This window comes from Genypterus blacodes, unplaced genomic scaffold (assembly GCF_046128005.1).
Source record: "Genypterus blacodes isolate CSIRO-AG114 ecotype Tasmania unplaced genomic scaffold, CSIRO-AGI_Gbla_v1 ptg000003l_1, whole genome shotgun sequence".
NCBI classification, from domain to species: Eukaryota; Metazoa; Chordata; class Actinopteri; order Ophidiiformes; family Ophidiidae; genus Genypterus; species Genypterus blacodes.
The window spans coordinates 3807616-3824392 of record NW_027466817.1 but is presented as its reverse complement, the minus strand read 5'-3'; the positions used below and the strand labels follow the sequence as shown (position 1 = coordinate 3824392).

Sequence of the window (16777 nt, the reverse complement as noted above, 5' to 3'; positions counted from 1 at the left end):
CGGGAAAAGAATCAGGAAGATGGGTCTTAAATGGCTATGTTAAATGTAAAGGGGAAAATGGAGGTGTAAAGGAAGAATTAAATAGTCTAAATAGCTAGTATTCAAAATAAAGTCTGAGTGAAGCGTGACTATCATTCTCTTAGACATTACAACCTGTGTGAAAAGTGCTGACTTTTGAAGGAACAAATGCCTTCCTTCTTTCCATGTTCCAGTACACAGCAGTAGTTTCTAGCAATACTGTGCTGGAGGCCTCTTCCCCGTCCATTTCACTCGTGGCTGACCTGAGCCATTTACTTTTTCCAAGAGATGGAAAAATGCAATAAGAGAGTGATGGCTGGTGGTCAAACATTAATATGAAGCAGTGCAAAGAGTGTGGGGTGCATCACAGTTGTTAACTTGTGAGTTGTTACAATCTACAGTACCATTATGGTGTTCTTACCAAAACAAAACACTAGAGTTGCAAGCAAGTCACACAAACGTTCTGTGCCTTTAAAAGGATTTAAATATATATATATAACGTTTTGTTAATATTACTTTTTTGACATGTTTTTATCTATTTTTTGTATGTAAAGAATCAGTATCATGTATCAGTGACTTGGTGTCATGTAGCATATACCCACCAAATATCCAGCCCACTGCCAGTGTCTCAAACACAGAAAGGAAGAAGATGCAGGTTCCATTACAGGCATAATAGTCAAACATCTGGAAGACATACATTCCTCCCTACAGGAAGCAGGACAAAGGTTTAGGTCTTATTGATCAGAGATTTTTTTTGATGTAAGTTGCTTTCACAGACTAAATTTCTGTTGTCCCATTTTCTTGCAAATTAAGAGAAATATACAATTCTGAGTTGTCTCAATTGCCTAATACATTTATTAGCACTTTTAGAGATTTGTAGCTGCTAGTGAATGGGTTTAATATTTGCTTATCATCTAAAACCTATTTTTATTACTAAAGCGTTGTGTAATCAGTCAAATATGTTTGAAATTGGAAGCTGGTGTTGGAGCAATGTAAAAATCATAGAGGTTCAATGCCATACCTTAATATCATTTCACTCTCTGGAAAGATGCGACAAAAATAACAAATTTGAAATTAAAAGAACCACTAAGCACACACCTGTGTAGTCATGACAAGTTGAGAGAAGAAGCATATGAGGCAGAAGAGGAGGAGCAAACGTTCCCGTATGCCTGTCTTTCGCATTACTCTGGGAAACATATCTATAATGGATGTTATCACCACTTCCATGGAAACAAACTATATGGAAAATAAACAAGATGTCGAGTAATTTTCAAATAATTTGTCCAAAAAAGAATTCTTGTGCATGTGCATCTCACGTGTGTGTCCAGACCCAAGAGAATGAGCATGACAAAGAAACAGACGGCCCATAACTGAGGCAGAGGCATCATGGCTATAGCCTGTGGGTATGCAATGAACGCCAGGCCAGGACCTAGAAAACAATATAGGCAACAATATTATTATTATAGCAGCTAGCACTGATCCAAACATCTCCAGGGTGGTTCCATTACCTGACTCTGCCACCTCTGCTATTGGAACGCCTTGCTCCTGAGCCATGAATCCCAGCACAGAGAAGACAGCAAACCCAGCTACAATGCTGGTACCACTGTTCAGTAAACACAGGTACAGACAATCTCTACAGGACACAAAAACATAGTGTGAATTCATTTTGGCATTAACATTCTCAGACGTTTGCCTTGTAACTTGTAGATGTAAAACTGTTGATCATCACGGCGTAAGAACAATGCAATGGCTCCATGGAAAGGGTCATCTGGCGCAAGATAAGCAGCAGATCAGCATCTGTACAACTGTGGATATAGTGTCTGGCTCACACTCGCCTTGCCAGACAGACTTATTGTGGTAAAGGCTTACTTGTAGCAGTTGTTGTTGTAGGTGTTGTAGCTGCCCAGCACAGTTAAGGAGCTCACACCCACACTGAATGAGAAAAAGATCTGAGCTCCAGCCTCCATCCACACCTGTTCAAACACAACAAGGTCTGTTGCATGGATAAAAGTTGCCATCTATATCTTACACCTGTGGTCAGCAACTTGATGGCCAATCTAATGCGACATTTGCTGTAATGCATTTAATGAGCTACTTTTGTGTATTTGAGTGGTTTGTTGACAAACGCCCAGTGTTTGGTAGCCTTATTCCCATTGTAAGCATGTTCCTGCCTGCCCATACAAGAGTATCACTTTGACTTTATTTTACCATCAGACCAGTGGTTCTCAATGGTGGCCCTAGTAGGACACAGCATTAATTAGTTTACCCACACAAAACTGCTGCAATAGACAATTCAAAACATACTATTGTAAATTATATATTATATTTCTTGAAGCAGAGTACTAGAGGTCAATGTGGTAGAATTCACTGCTTCTTTTATAAGGTTGATCTGACTAAGTTGAAGTAATTGAATTAGGATTGATTAATTTGATTAATTAATTAAAGACGTGAAGCTTTTTATAAAAGTAATTCAACTTGTCTGTGTCATTGTAAATGACTTCAAGTCAAAGTACACCTTAACCAACTCTGTTATACACCAAGAGATGAAGTTTGTACCTGTGGGTCTGTGAGATGTGAGGGATCGGGTAGAAGATAAAATGTAATTCCATCTATAGCCCCAGGAAGCGTAAGTCCACGGATCAGTAGAATCAACAGCATCAAATAAGGAAAGGTAGCAGTGAAATACACCACCTAGAAGAAAACCACCAAATATGATTCAAGCTAATGTATTTCATGTACATGCAGACTTATTCACAAATTATTAGGATTTAATACCTTGCCTGTAGACTTCACCCCTTTCCAGATGCAAAAGTAGCAGATGACCCACATAGTAATGAGACACAACAACACCTCCCACCTAGGCTTCAATGTGACATGTTGTTGCTACTAGTAGTTTTGCCATATGGAGGGACGTGTTTGATTGACATGCTTGGGTTTGTTGTCGATAAAAAGACATACTCCCAGAATTCAGTGGCAGCGGAGGTTGTCTCAGTCTGGTTAGTGGTGAAATTTTCTGTTGAAGATTCTACGCAGTTATCTGATTAGAGTAATTGAATAGAGTGAATTGGTGTTCTTGTACATTTGAAACAGCATGATGTAACATGACAGGATCAATACAGTCTGTATGTTGTGGTATTGAGAATTGTATTTATCGTTGATGTTTCAACCTGACATAAAATCAAATATTATATTCTCTGTTTTAGATCATTACCAGAAATGCTATGTGAAGACACTTATTGTGCTGCACCTGTGTTCCAGTCGTTGTTGCAGCTGGCCCAGGGCAGCTGTGAGCTCAAGGAGAACACCAGGTAAAGCAAAGCCCAGGACAGAATAATGATGTAAGTCATACAGCTGTACAAGTGGATCAGCAGCCCGCCAAAGCCGATACCTGCAGTGTTAGATTGAGAACCATGAGTTGCATAGAAAAAAGACAAAACTACTCATCGACTGCAAAGGAAAAACTCTTTTCACCAAAATGCTTCACAAACAAATTTCTGATCAGTGTGATAAACTAGACTCGCTCATTGTCTTTCTCTTCAAAATGTTACTCAAGACGAACAGTTTAGTGGCAATGATCATCATTGATATATGTTAATATACTTGTAACTTGTAAAATATGTTACTTCAGTGACCTCCGTTTGCCTTTGTACCAACAACAACAGAGAACTCCTTAGTACGGCTGCAAGATTGGCATGACTTCAATGATCTATGTAAGGAAGCTCTCCCACATGAAAAATTCTAATCTAATCAATCTGGTCTATAAGATCAGTCACAGATTTGATATTTTTCTTGCTGCTGCTCATGCACCTAACCAGCAATCGTTTAGGGACAAAATAGTGAGTTGCTAGTGAGTCTTGAATGGCTTGTAGATTAAGTTTTGGCCTTATCGAAGACTACTCTATACACACTTTCTGTTATAAATCAACATAAGAATGCAACTGTCTTGACTCACCTTCTACCAGAGGGCATAGCTTCCTCCAGCAGGTGATGCCCCCCTCTTGGGTGTACTGTCCTATGCTGGTCTCCAACAGGAACATGGGGAACACCGCACGTCACCATAAATACAAGATAAGGCACCAGGAATGCACCTGAATGTACAAAATACAAGGATGCATTTCTTTTTCTACTCTATTTTGTGGGGATAAATAGTAGTGAGCACCATACCTACCCCCTCCGTTTTTATAGCAGAGGTAAGGAAACCTCCAGACGTTCCCCAGCCCAACAATCGTCCCTGCTACAGCCAGAAGAAACTCCATGTTATTGGCCCAATGTCCTCTCTCCTCAACCTTTGCCTTTGTTTGCCCATTTCTCTCTGTGCTTTCTGTCTCTGTCTTCCACATCCCCATATCTGCACATGAACCCAATTTTCCTGTAGAACTATTTCTGCTTGGTTTTATACATGGTGTTCCAGTGTTGGTGTAATGAGCAACTGCCTAACAGGTTAATAAGTAGAAGTAGAAGACAGGAACTGCATAGAAACATTCTTTGTGTTTGGTATGACCCTGAAGCCTCTGCATAGTGAAATTACTTTCTACAGTTGATGTTCAGAGAAGTGTGTAGAGAAACCTGTATACTTAAAAACAAACAAACACCTACTGTAGTTTGCAGAGGTTGTAAGAATATAAATAGTTCTGTATGTTTAGCATGTGGAGCCCCTCTCCCCTCCCCTCCCCCCAATATTGGTAACACTTGTGGTCACTTGATACGTATATGTTGTGTTTATAGATTCCATTTTCTTTAGATTTTTGTCAAAAATATCAACAAATAAATTAATAATTAATTGATAAGTTTTTTTCTTTTATAATTAAAAAATGTATATTGCTTTAAAGTTAAACTGCACAAAATGCATTTTGTTCTCTCCACCTCTAGCCATGATTGTGAGGATTTCTAGCAGGTGCAGTGAAAAATTAGAAACGAGAACCCCTTAAACAGTAAGAAAGACAAAACTGAATGACTCAAATACAATTGACATTACAAATTCATTTATTTATCTATCATCTAGTTCACTGCAGAAAATGTGACATCAAGCCTTTTGAAGTCTAAGTGCCTTCATGTCTTTATTTAGGTTTTGGTGCAGCTGCTGTATTCCAATCTGCATAACATTTGTAATCACATCAACCTAAAGCAGAGGAGACCACAACAAGCCCAACAACAGCAAAATGATGCCTGTGGGTAAAATCCTTCCTGTGTCATTGGATTCTGTGATCCTGTCTCCACGCTGTCCCTGCTGACCAGAGGACAAAGGGCAGCGCTTCATATTTCCGGCCCCATCCCACACCAGCAGCTCCGCCTGAGGAGAGCAGCAGCTAGATGTGTACCTAACCCATAGTGGCTGAGATGAACCCTGGACCCACTCTGTCACATTCACAGGAGGGTCACCTTTCTGTAATCTGGCTTTGTGATTATGATGGTGGTGATGGTGGCTCCCACCGATTGCCATGTCCTTGTCTTCCTGGTGCTTATCAAAGCCAGTCTCAGCTTCTATTAGGTTGTCCCCTCCAGGTGGGGGACTGTGAAATAGTGTCAGGACTCCCTCACCCTTCTGTAGCTGAAGGGTAGCAAGGCCAGAACGTCCCCTGTCTGACACTGCCATAAATACACTCCAGGCAGACTCGTTGCATTCATGAAGGCAGGGCCACTGAACCCTGGTAATGGTGCAGGACGGAGGAGATGTGTCAGGGTCCTGTAAAAGAAAGTGATGTCAGCGGAATGAACTCTCTGAACTGAAATGTCCCAAACCAACAGTAAAACTAGGCTCCAGTGCGTGTTGATACAGTTAATGTTTAATGAAGAAGCTCACTGGGGGGACCACCGTCAAGTAGACCACTGCATAATTTGAGTCTGGAGAGTCAAGTGCGTGCACGGTGAATGTCAGGGTGACAGTCCCTCCTGCCTGAGCTGTGGCAGGAGTTTGAACGTCCACTTGGCCACGGAGAGATCCTTGCTCTGCAACAGGGAAGCTGAGGGACAGAAACTCAATTAGGACATGTGCACATTCATCTCCATGAGGCCTTAACAGATGGTGATGATCGACTTGTTTACTTAAAATACTTAAATAACGAATGAGAGCTTTTACCTGTGAGGTCCTCTGTGATGAAGATATCCCCGGTCGTCATCAGCGGTCAGATGAAAGAGTCGAGCAGGGCCGTGGTTCAGAATGTCAAAGTGCACCATTGTGCTATGTCCAGGTACCAAGCGAGGAGTGGACAATACCTGAGAGACAGAGACACATTGATAAGTGACCCAGTGGACTCAAAGTTGGCAGGAGATTTTGATAGAAGATACATTCTAAGAATAAAAGATTAAGTGGAGCTAGTTTCAATTGTAATAGAAGACGATATGATTGTGCAATTTTTGGAACACCTGTATCTGCACACGCGTGGGCTGGATCATCTCTGTGGAAACCCTCTCCAGCTTGTTTCCACTGCTGTCTTGGCCCGATACCCGGACACAGAAGGGAACTCGGGGAACAGCATCCACCCAGCCGACCAGCTCCTCCCCAGAGTAAAACGATGAAGAGGTCGAGGAGGACGAGTTCAACCACACCTGCTTGAGACGTTCGCCGTTGGATCCTAGCAGGGTCACATGACTGAAAGATGCCTCCTCATTGGGAGCCAGGCCAGTGACAGACAGCACTAAAAAGGTCGGGACCCCTGGGAAATTAAACCCCATATTAGGAACAAACCTTTAAGCACTGAGTTATGACATCTGATCAGCGAACTCATTCACTCACCTGCTACTGGACTTCCCTCCACTCTGGCCAGACCTGGGTGTGTCTCATTGGTTACGGTAGCAAAATAATATAAGAAGTCTACATTGCTGTCACCTGTGCAGAGAGGACAAATGAAAATGTGTTTTTCCTGCTCATTCTTCATATAATTAATGCAATTCTCTGTAACCGAGGCAGTCCTTTACCTATTACATTGAATGTGAGGGGTCCATGACTCCTGGCGTTCAGGTTCCACAGGCCTGGCTCTATAGGAGAGAGCAGACTGATGCGGCACAAACCCTCAAAGTGCTCCAACTCTGCCAGAGGACCTTTCTCACTCAGCAGAGACTGACTAATGCCTGGAAAAAAAGGAGAACAAATCATTTCTGTATAAAGAGAAAAAATGTGACAATGGGGGCGGAGCCTTCATCAAAATGTTCAGTTGTATTTTTGTCGACTGTAGTATACAGCTTTAGTTTACCAGAAGGATTTGTGAGGCTGCAGTCTATCAGGGTGCCAGTGATGTGCAGGGTGACGGTTTTGATTGAGCTGTCCACTCTGAAGGAATAAGGAGACTTCACATTGTTGTCATTCTCAACATGGAGCAGGGTCACCTGGGCAGTATGGAGAAAGAGGTGCACTCATGACGGCCGAACAAGCCTTTTGGAGTAATCAAACTAAGCACCAGAAATGGATGATACCACTTTACACACTTTTTGCAGGTAGTTGTTGAAGTCGGAAACTAGACAAGTGATAACACTGTTGAGAGTACTATCAAACGACCTTGTAGCAGTACCTTGTCAGCAGCTGTGTTATCCTCTACTATGGCAGAGACCCTGTGGATGTCGGAGTTGGTGGTGAATATCGTCAGTCCTCCTGACACAGAGGACAAGGAAGAGTAGAGAGAAAAACGCCCAGGGGACAATGGTTCCCTGCTCCTCTTCCTCCTCCTCCTCCTGGTGTGACTGGGGTCTTCAGTTAGAAGAAATGTCACCTGTGTGGGAAAATCAACCAAGAACAATAGTTAAAGCGCCAAAAAAACACCTGCTCAGCCTGTTTTCAATGTAAAAGCATGAAATGACCTTGCTCTGTTTCTCCAGCGTGAGGGCCTTCACTGCCTCAAACAGGTGGGCGTCTTTAGGGGAAGCATCGGTGAATACAAAGATCTCTGACAGTGGTGGGCTGTGAGTGAGAGCCAGCTGACAACATATACACCCAAATTACAAGTTATCATGAATAAGCATATTTGTGCATAAACTCTCACAAGCTCATGCACACTCTGGAGGAGAAAACAACGCGTTTCAAAAATACAACTACATGTACCTGAATGGCAGAGAAACACATCTCTGGCTCGTCTCCTCCTCCCAAGGCCATCAAGTTCTCCATGTGGTACATGAACTGATTTGGGTCGTCAGTCTCGTACACTGGTCCCACCCCTGAAGACAGGGTGAAAACAGCTGATGTGTATGATCCTAGCTAACTAGCTTGGTGTAAATTGGAAGCCAAGTCTTGCTATACTTCATCCTCTATTTGTGCTCTCATATTTTCTTTCTTCCAACCACAATTTCCGAGTACACAATAACCCCTGTTGTGCTCAATACTTTAAAGATTTAAAGAATTTGTAGCTGCATCTCCTTCAGGCCCATTATGCAATAATCACCTGTTTCCTCCCTCATACCTGGATTCCTCTTGGCATAACAAAGGTATACAAAACCTTGATTTGTATAAGCAAAGATCTAGTCCAGAGAGAACAACAACAAGAGTAGGCACCAAGAAGCTAAGTTCTAATCGAACAACAGGACGTAGTTGGCAAGAGGCAGAGCCTGGAGCAGGTGTAGATAGAGTGTGTGCACTTTTTATGTCCCTACCTGGGTCATGGAAAGGCACAAGCAGAAAGGTGCCAGGCTGCTCGGCCGCTTCAGCTCGACGATGGATGATGGCGTGGGCACGGCGACGAGCAGCAGTGATCTCCTCAAACATGCTTCCGGTGGTGTCCATGACAAAGACTAATGCAGGGGCCTTCTTCACGCTGAAGAGCCTGTTGAACAAAGTAAGACATACAAAATCAATACATAATCTAAGCCTTGAGTTGAATATAACCCATGATGTGGGTAAGACCTACTTGAGGAAGTTCATGTGTCCCACGGTGTCTCGAAGGTCTCTCAATACAGTCAGGGTGGCTTCATTTGCAAGGCCAGCAGCTTCCACGTGGAGGTAATGGTGAGGGGAAAAGAGAGGTGAGGTGCTGTCTTTGTTGATGCCCCCTTTGGCCCCCATGTGGCGGCTGCTGTCCAGAATGCCTCCATGACTGCATTTGCCTGAGAGAGAAATAACCACCACTTGATTCTGAATGCAGCATAAAAGAAATTGTAATTATTATTACCGGTTGCTGTTGGAAGCAGAGGGTTTTCACAGTGACGCACCCTGTGGTTTTGGTGGGAAAGCGCTGAAGTAGCCAGTGGTGAGCAGCTGGGAGTCCTGTGTGTGCCTGTGTGTCAGTCTGGGCATGAGGTTGTTTCGACAGGTGGCACTAAAGCACTCCATACAGGTGGGATCATCATCTGTGAGCAGAGAGGAGGAGTTGGTTTGTCAATGAGGAGAGTTAAAGCTCCAGATTATTACTGGAACACAGTGTTGTTGCTTCATTGTGACCTTTATGTTAGGCAACATGATGCAATTGACTAACCACATTTTGAGCTATGATGTTCTGCAAGCATTGATATCTTGACTGGCTTCAGCTCGGCCTTTGGGTTCAAAGTCTGAAGCCTAATATTTGCATTTTAAGCCCAGTGTGCTGTGTATGTTCAAGGGTGTAACAGTAGAGGGGAGCGCATGTGGGTAAGCATGCTCTGAGTAAAGTTGGGGAAACTGTTTTGAGAGTGTTTGTCATTAACCCTTCCTCATGTGACAACAGACAGACTTTACTATTTAGCAAGGTAGGGTGCTTACTTCAATGGCTCCCAAAAAATACACATTATTATAATCATTATGATGAAAATATTACAAGAATTTTGAGATCAGATAAATATTACATAATGTTTATATTTGTTTTATTACCCTTCTCCATCCAAAATCTTTGAGAGACTGTGATTGCAAAGTTGGGTTTTCATGCTGTGAAACTTTTAACAGCGTCAGAAATCACTAATTATTTATATTAAAGTTTGTATTAGTCTGTACATTATAAGCCATTATGCAGTAAAGAATAGCCTCTTGATCGCTTTTTCCCGCGGACCCCGACATCACAAAGCCTGCCCCTGGTTGTATCTGAAGCACATTTGCTCCTGTGAAACTAACCAACACATGCATATGTAATGCTTAGTTGTTAAATTCTTGTGACAGTGTGCAGCAGTGTAATCACAGAGGTGTGAATGTGAGTTACTTTTAGCCACAGGGAAGGCCGGCTCCTCAGGGTGCAGCAGGTGGAGATAAATGGAACGCTGGCCCATTTCCACCCAGTTACTGTGGCTGTAGAAGTCCTGCCAAAACAGAGGTATGACCGATTATGCATGTCACTTATTTTACTTTGTTTATCACTGTCAGCCTTGTTAATCACAGTGAAAACACAATTATTAAATGAAATCTTGCATACAAACTGTATAACTCTAAGTCCCAACTCCTGCTAACTTTACTAAGTTCAGCACTCATCGAATGGATGTTATGATGATGTAATGAAAGCACACAAAGATAGTAAATGAAACAAAAGCGCCTTGTGACCTGACAGCCCATCAACCTGAGCTTATGATCTATTAACAATGAACACCAGTGGCCAGCTATTGTTTTGTCTTATTTGAGCCATCTGTCCCAGGATAAACAGTTCTCCATGTCTTACATTTTTGGCACACTACAACATAGCATGACTCTCCAAGCACATTATCAGTATCCATGACAGCAAATAGTCTTCACATTGCACATTACACATAACTTCTGGACAGTGACATGTATAATATCTGACCCAGTATCAAGTCACCAAATGTCGTCCATTCATTTCACTGTAATGTATTATTACTAGTATTTCTATGATATTTTGCGGTAGAGGAATATTATATTAGATATTTGATTGTAGTTTGATTAACCATTCAGGCTACTTGACCCCCGTGTTAAGACTTGCTTACCACTAACAAAGACCAGAGAATTGATCTACATGTGTTGTGCCTTGGATCTATTATTACTATTACCCTTTACAATTGCACCAGAGATCCGCATGTGCAAGGGTGACATAAGGTTGAATAAACTCAGGAATATATACTTTGTTACTTATAACATTACAGCTGTCCTGTGTGTACTCTGAATTTGTACCTGCAGGGAGTGAAACAGCTTTCCCAAGCTACGCCGGGCACTTTGGTACTCCTTGGCTCTTACTGACAGTAGAGTCTGATCCCAGAACTGCCTCAGCATCACCATGGCGCTGTCCACGTTCTCTGAGTCAAAGTGGTAGACTGGGTCTGATCTGGTGGAGCTCAGGAAGTCCATGGCTGCGTTGGACTTCACCACCTCTCCCACTGCTCTCCAGAAACCACGGCCCAGTTTGGTCTAGGAAGGACACTGGCTTTTAATTTGAATTTCTTTTTACGTTAACTATAATTGACTTCATAACTCTTCCAACACTGACTCACCTGTTCTTCTGCGTGGTTCAGTCGGTGTGTTTTGGTGGACTCTAAAGTCTCCAGGGTCACATTGAGGATGGCGCGTTCCGTTATGTACTGGTGCGTGTGCGAGTCCAAGGACAGCGTTAAAACTCGAGACCAAAAGTTAGGGAGGAATCCCACACATGGCGCAGCGAAGAGGAGGGAAGCAAGAGCAAACCAGTGCACCTGCCTCCAACTCCCTCCCCACAGTCTTCCTCCACCACCTGACATCACGTCATCACATGGGTTCACATCACATCATACCTGTATACAGGAAGGTGGAATCTAAGAAAAACCCTTTATTCATTAGCAAGAGTCATTTCCGAGGTGTTTGCATGGAGAACTGAATCTATAATATTTCTTTCAAGATGTCTAGCAAGTCTTGTCGCATTAACAGGATAACTTCTAACCAACAATTTCATCTCAAATGAAAGGTAGGACAATATAACACAAATACATTTTTAATCCATTATCAAGCCTGTTTTCATTAGAAGGAATATTAAAACTAATTTGATCAGTTTGCACCTATCAACCCCGTGTACATCTCTGTCATCCCCCCCTCCCTCACCCCTTCACCTCCTCCTCCTGCCTGTCTCACAGCCCTGCCCGTACAGAGGCCCCCATTGTTCTTCGTCGCTTTTATTCAGATGAGATCATTTGGTTTTGTTCTCACGGGCCGCCGGGCCCTGAGACAAAAAAAACAACTGCCCCCTCCTCTCCCGTTGTTGTCCATTCAGCCAGTCACTCATTCAGTCGGTCAGTTAATTGACTGGCACGGCGTCTTTTCAGCTGAGAAACTGCAGAGGGCAGAGGCTCCTCCACTCACAAGCTCTGCAGGACTGATGTCAAATCTGACACTTATGTATTGAAATATAGAAGAAGTTTACGTATGCAGTCTTTTTGTTTGTATACTCCTTGTTTGATACATTATGTCATTCGAGGAAATACACTATGTACAGTTTAACATTATGGTAAGCATTAACTAATGGTCACATCTTCACACAGCAATATTATAACATATAGTTTATTGCTGATAATTGCATTTTCTTCCACAAATTAGTGCTTAATGAATAAAAATTCAGCAAAAAAAATTGTCTATAATGTTATTTCATTGCATTAATTAGAGTTTGCATGTTACACAGCAGTGACAACATATTACACTTATTGGTCATTTATATAAAAAAAATGTTCTCACCTTCTTTCATCTTCTCTTCACACTTTGCTCAAACACCACAGCACACGGCTGAAGTGTCACCGTTATGAAACTGCAGAGGAATTCCACACACAGTCGCTCTTCTTCTGACCACGTAGACTTTCACCACAACCTGTCAGCGCAGGAGAACACACCTACACACCACTCGTGTCTGAGTCACAGTGCCGTCGAGTCTTCTTCCCTTGTCTGCGCCTCCAACAAACTCCTCAGTTAGAAAGATGACAAACAGTTTGAAAGCAGGTTGTTGATCTCAGATGAGCGCCTGGGCGACACTGAGTGGTTTTGTGGCTGTGTATCATAGTGAAGGGGGGCACAAGCAGAAGACGTCCCGCCATAGTTACCTTACAGCCTGCTTGAGCTCCCCCCCTGCCCCATTAGTGCACGGTGCATTGACTCACCACAATAGACTTGCATATATTACCAGCCATGGTGTTCAACTTAGGCCTTCCCCAACCCCCTGCCTTCTATCCATCACTCTCTCTTTTCCCCCCTTAAACCCCCCGCCCCCCCAAAAGCCCCTTTTCCAGCCCTGCAAACACTGCCACCCTCTCCTCTCCTTAGTTACCCGTGTGTCTTACAGCAATGCAAAGAAAGGCATCAGTTGCTACCCAACGCTAAAGGCTCAGTGTAACACTTTAGTTTATTGGTTTGAGAGGAGTTTTCTCTGTATTGGACTTTTGTTTTCACTAAACCTACAAAGATTTTAGTTTAGGGGAGAAAAACAGATTGGAAAGTTTTTTTTTGGTGCTGCAGTTGCAAACCACGCAGCAAACGGAAGAAAACACGCATAACCACAGTGATCCGTCTGTCAAGTGAGACAGGAAGGGAAGGAGACATTAGATTGGACTAGACACTCATGCTGCTACATAAACAACTTATATTAGGCATGTTTGTTATATATTATATTTATGTTGCTTCACACTAGAATCTACACACAGTTCCCTCCATCTAGTGACTAGATAGAGGGAACTGTGTGAGGCTGTTCCTCTACACCTGCATTCTTCAGCCAGCAGATGGGGTTACTGCATGTTTCCTGTCTCAACTGCACACACACTTTGCTGCAGCCTGTAGATTCCCACAACCCACGTTCCCACGGTAACATCTCAGCCTGTCCCTTCAACTGCATAAGAATCTCTCTCTCACACACACACACAAACACACACACACACACACACAAACTCAATGGGTTTCAGTTTACGGTGATATGAAACATTAAAGCTGCATATCCACACATTTAAGAAGCTTTTTGAACATCAGAATGATCAGCATTACTTGTGCCTCAATAAATCCATTCATCATTTCATCACCCTGACATTTACACATTCAAGTCCTCTGTCTCGCCTCAGATAAAAACAATATTCATGCTGTTGGCATAAACATGGCAAAAATCAAGCTGTGCAGAACTGAAAATACTGCTGTTGTCACTGTTGCCCACAAGATGGAGCTGCAGCAGAAAACAGAACGTTTCCACCAACTGACCAGACATTTGTGCAGGGTGTATTGTCAAGTTTTAGTTTAACCCTGTTGTACTTTTTGAGGCTTCATTTACTGCTGGTGTGTTACATGTGTATCCTTTGTGGAAATTGATCACAGCTTCACAGGATTTCTGGAGACTGAGTTGGCCTGTAGAGATGCACGAGATGGAAGAGGATCTGTCAGTTCTTCATGGATCTGAGAAAATCAAGTCACCCTAGATTTACACAATAGAAGAGAGAGAATTGGAGAAACATCTAAAGAGTAGAAGCTCTCCTTGGTTTAGATAGATAGATAGATAGATAGATAGATAGATAGCTAGATAGATAGATAGATAGATAGATAGATAGATAGATAGATAGATAGATAGATAGATAGATAGATAGATAGATAGATAGATAGATAGATAGATAGATAGATAGATAGATAGATAGATAGATAGATTATCATGATGTATTTCCACAGCTCATTAATCTAATCAAATTTGCTCCCTGAAGGATTCCTGATCAAAATTAATTCTTCCAAAGTAAGTCAGTTCAGGTGTTGTTATTGTTGTTGTTAAGAGCAACTTTATGGTATTTAATTAAGTGCTGGGTGAATCACATAAACCCTGGCATGAGTGCTGAGTGCTGAGTCACTATTGATGATGAATTACTTCATTTTAATTTTGGATTACCGTCTGGATTCATGCTGACCAGATCATATCAGTTTTGATGATTTTTCAATCATCTAATGATCTACTTTGTCTGGGTAAAGCCAAGGTAATACACTTGTATCTCTCCTGTATGAGAAATGAATTGGAGCTTGACGGGGTCAAAGGTCAACAAAGAGGTAAAGAGCCCCTACTGTCGTGACCATGGTACCTTGGACAGCTCCGGTATAGAAGCTTATAATGGAATGCAAACTGGCTGTATTTAGATAATATAATATACTAAACCATCATAACATCTCAACCTATCAGGAGCGTGAAGACACATCCATCACACACAATCGGTTTATGACCACACAATCCTGAGAAGAGGTGTGATGAGTGTGTAGGTGTTCTGTGTGTGTGTGTGCAGAGCCTTTAAAGATGCCTCAGGTGGACATAAAGAACTTTATTGTCATTAAACTTGCATTGTTGATGTCATACTGCTGTTGATCATCTGAGACATCATAAAATGTCTCTGATTACCTATCATCAGAGTATATTTTGTATTCTATTCTATTCTATTGGTATTCTATTCTATATCTCACTAATTGCTGGTGGTAATTTGATATGAAACTTGTAATTTAATAGGTTTAAATACATCAGTTTCTAATGAAGATCTTCCCATTCTCTTGCTGTTTCTCATCGTCACACCTGTAATGAGAAGACAACAGATCAGCGACCCCTCTGTGTATCTTGGCAACAATAATATGATCTAAGAAGGCAGGAGTGAGGAGAGGATGCGTGTGAAAGAGAAGAGGGGCCTCCTCTGCAGAGATAAGATGGTATTCTCCCCTTCGTGCAAAATGAGTTCATAAGGGGAGTGAGAGACAGCCTCTGTTGGGAATCAAGGTTTCGGTCTGATAAAGGGAAGGCGCGAGGGATTGGAGGAAAAAGAGACTTTCATTTCCTGTTCCTCAGAGGCAGTGGCACTATCTGGGGATCAGCGGAGAGGCCGGGTGAGGGAGAAAATGGAGAGACGGGCAGAGGACAGACGGTGAGCGGGAGCGAGGTAAATGCCAAGAATCTTCTGTCAGAGGAAAAAAACCCAGTGACCCCGTTGGATTCCTGTCAAAAAATATTTACATCAACAGCTGAGCGGGAGACGGACAGAAAGGATGTTGAAAGATATGTCAAACTGAGCCGCTCTTTGGAAAGTGGAATATGGAAGAGATCTCACTGCGCCAGGTCCAACTAAATCCACCAGCCGCCTCTCAGAATGAATGACAGCCAGTGGAAGTCAAAATAAGAGTAGAACGCACACATTCTCACACAAACGCAGAGCCCAGGCCAGGCTGGCTCGCTCACATTAATAATATAAGAGGAAAAAAAGAAGATGATGTGAGATTTGGAAAGAGAGATGAAATGAGCTGGAGGTCTTGATAGACACCCGATAAGTGCGAGGAGCAGCCAGGCAGATGCAGAGATGACAGCTACGGCACAGGTGGAAGGATACGTCGGCTCCGCTGTGCTGTTTAATATAGATCTGCTGCGATAATGTCCCGTAGAGAACACAAGATGGGTCCATCAGTCAGGGGATGGGCGTTGAGAGGAAATTGCCACAATAAAGTACGTGCACACACACACACACACACACACACACACACACACACACACACACACACACGTTCACACACACACACACAGACACACACTTACATAAGAGAGCCCCCTGATTCATGCAGTGCGTGCATACACATGATTATGTACATGTCCAAGAAAGTGGTGATTTGGATTTGAAGTATTTACAAACCAGCAGGAAATAATTAATAATGTGTAAACGTGAGATCACCGTTCAAAGTCTGATTGAATTACCTTGAGATGTGTTCACTGCATATGGCTGCACATCTGTTCTACATTGTCTGCAGAGCAGTACTGACATCAGTTTCACCCTTACTCTCTCTTTCCCTCGTGTGTGTGTGTGTGTGTGTGTGTGTGTGTGTGTGTGTGCGTGTGTTTGTGTGTGTGTGTGTGTGAACATAATAATGTATCCTGAAGCTGCACACTGCAGGTTTCAGATGCAGGATTAATACACAATGACAAGAAAGCAT

The 16777-nt window shown here is 42.5% G+C and overlaps 1 protein-coding gene and 1 pseudogene across 1 annotated transcript; both read right to left on the bottom strand.

Moving 5' to 3' along the window:
* Nucleotides 1-549: 549 nt before the first annotated feature.
* Nucleotides 550-4302, bottom strand: LOC142992244 (sodium- and chloride-dependent GABA transporter 2-like; annotated as a pseudogene).
* A 707-nt stretch (nucleotides 4303-5009) lies between these two features.
* Nucleotides 5010-13008, bottom strand: vwa7 (von Willebrand factor A domain containing 7). Its single transcript, XM_076144533.1, has 17 exons — nucleotides 12548-13008; nucleotides 11341-11616; nucleotides 11024-11257; nucleotides 10107-10203; nucleotides 9151-9288; nucleotides 8850-9045; nucleotides 8596-8765; nucleotides 8051-8163; nucleotides 7810-7926; nucleotides 7524-7721; nucleotides 7209-7341; nucleotides 6934-7086; nucleotides 6752-6844; nucleotides 6382-6671; nucleotides 6095-6231; nucleotides 5819-5978; nucleotides 5010-5701 (listed from the first exon to the last, which is right to left on the bottom strand). The coding sequence occupies exons 2-17, from the start codon at nucleotides 11581-11583 to the stop codon at nucleotides 5138-5140; spliced, it is 3036 nt and encodes a 1011-aa protein (XP_076000648.1). The 5' UTR covers nucleotides 11584-11616; nucleotides 12548-13008; the 3' UTR covers nucleotides 5010-5137.
* Between the last annotated feature and the right edge of the window lie 3769 nt (nucleotides 13009-16777).

Bases quoted from the DNA above. Each gene is read 5' to 3' on its own strand.
- vwa7 (XM_076144533.1), bottom strand. From the start codon at position 11,583: ATGTCAGGTGGTGGAGGAAGACTGTGGGGAGGGAGTTGGAGGCAGGTG. The intron at 8,164-8,595 runs GTAGGGACATAA...CCCTGTCTTCAG, and splicing joins TGTGCCTTTCCATGACCCAG to GGGTGGGACCAGTGTACGAG. The intron at 7,087-7,208 runs GTAAACTAAAGC...CTTTTTTTCCAG, and splicing joins CAGCCTCACAAATCCTTCTG to GCATTAGTCAGTCTCTGCTG.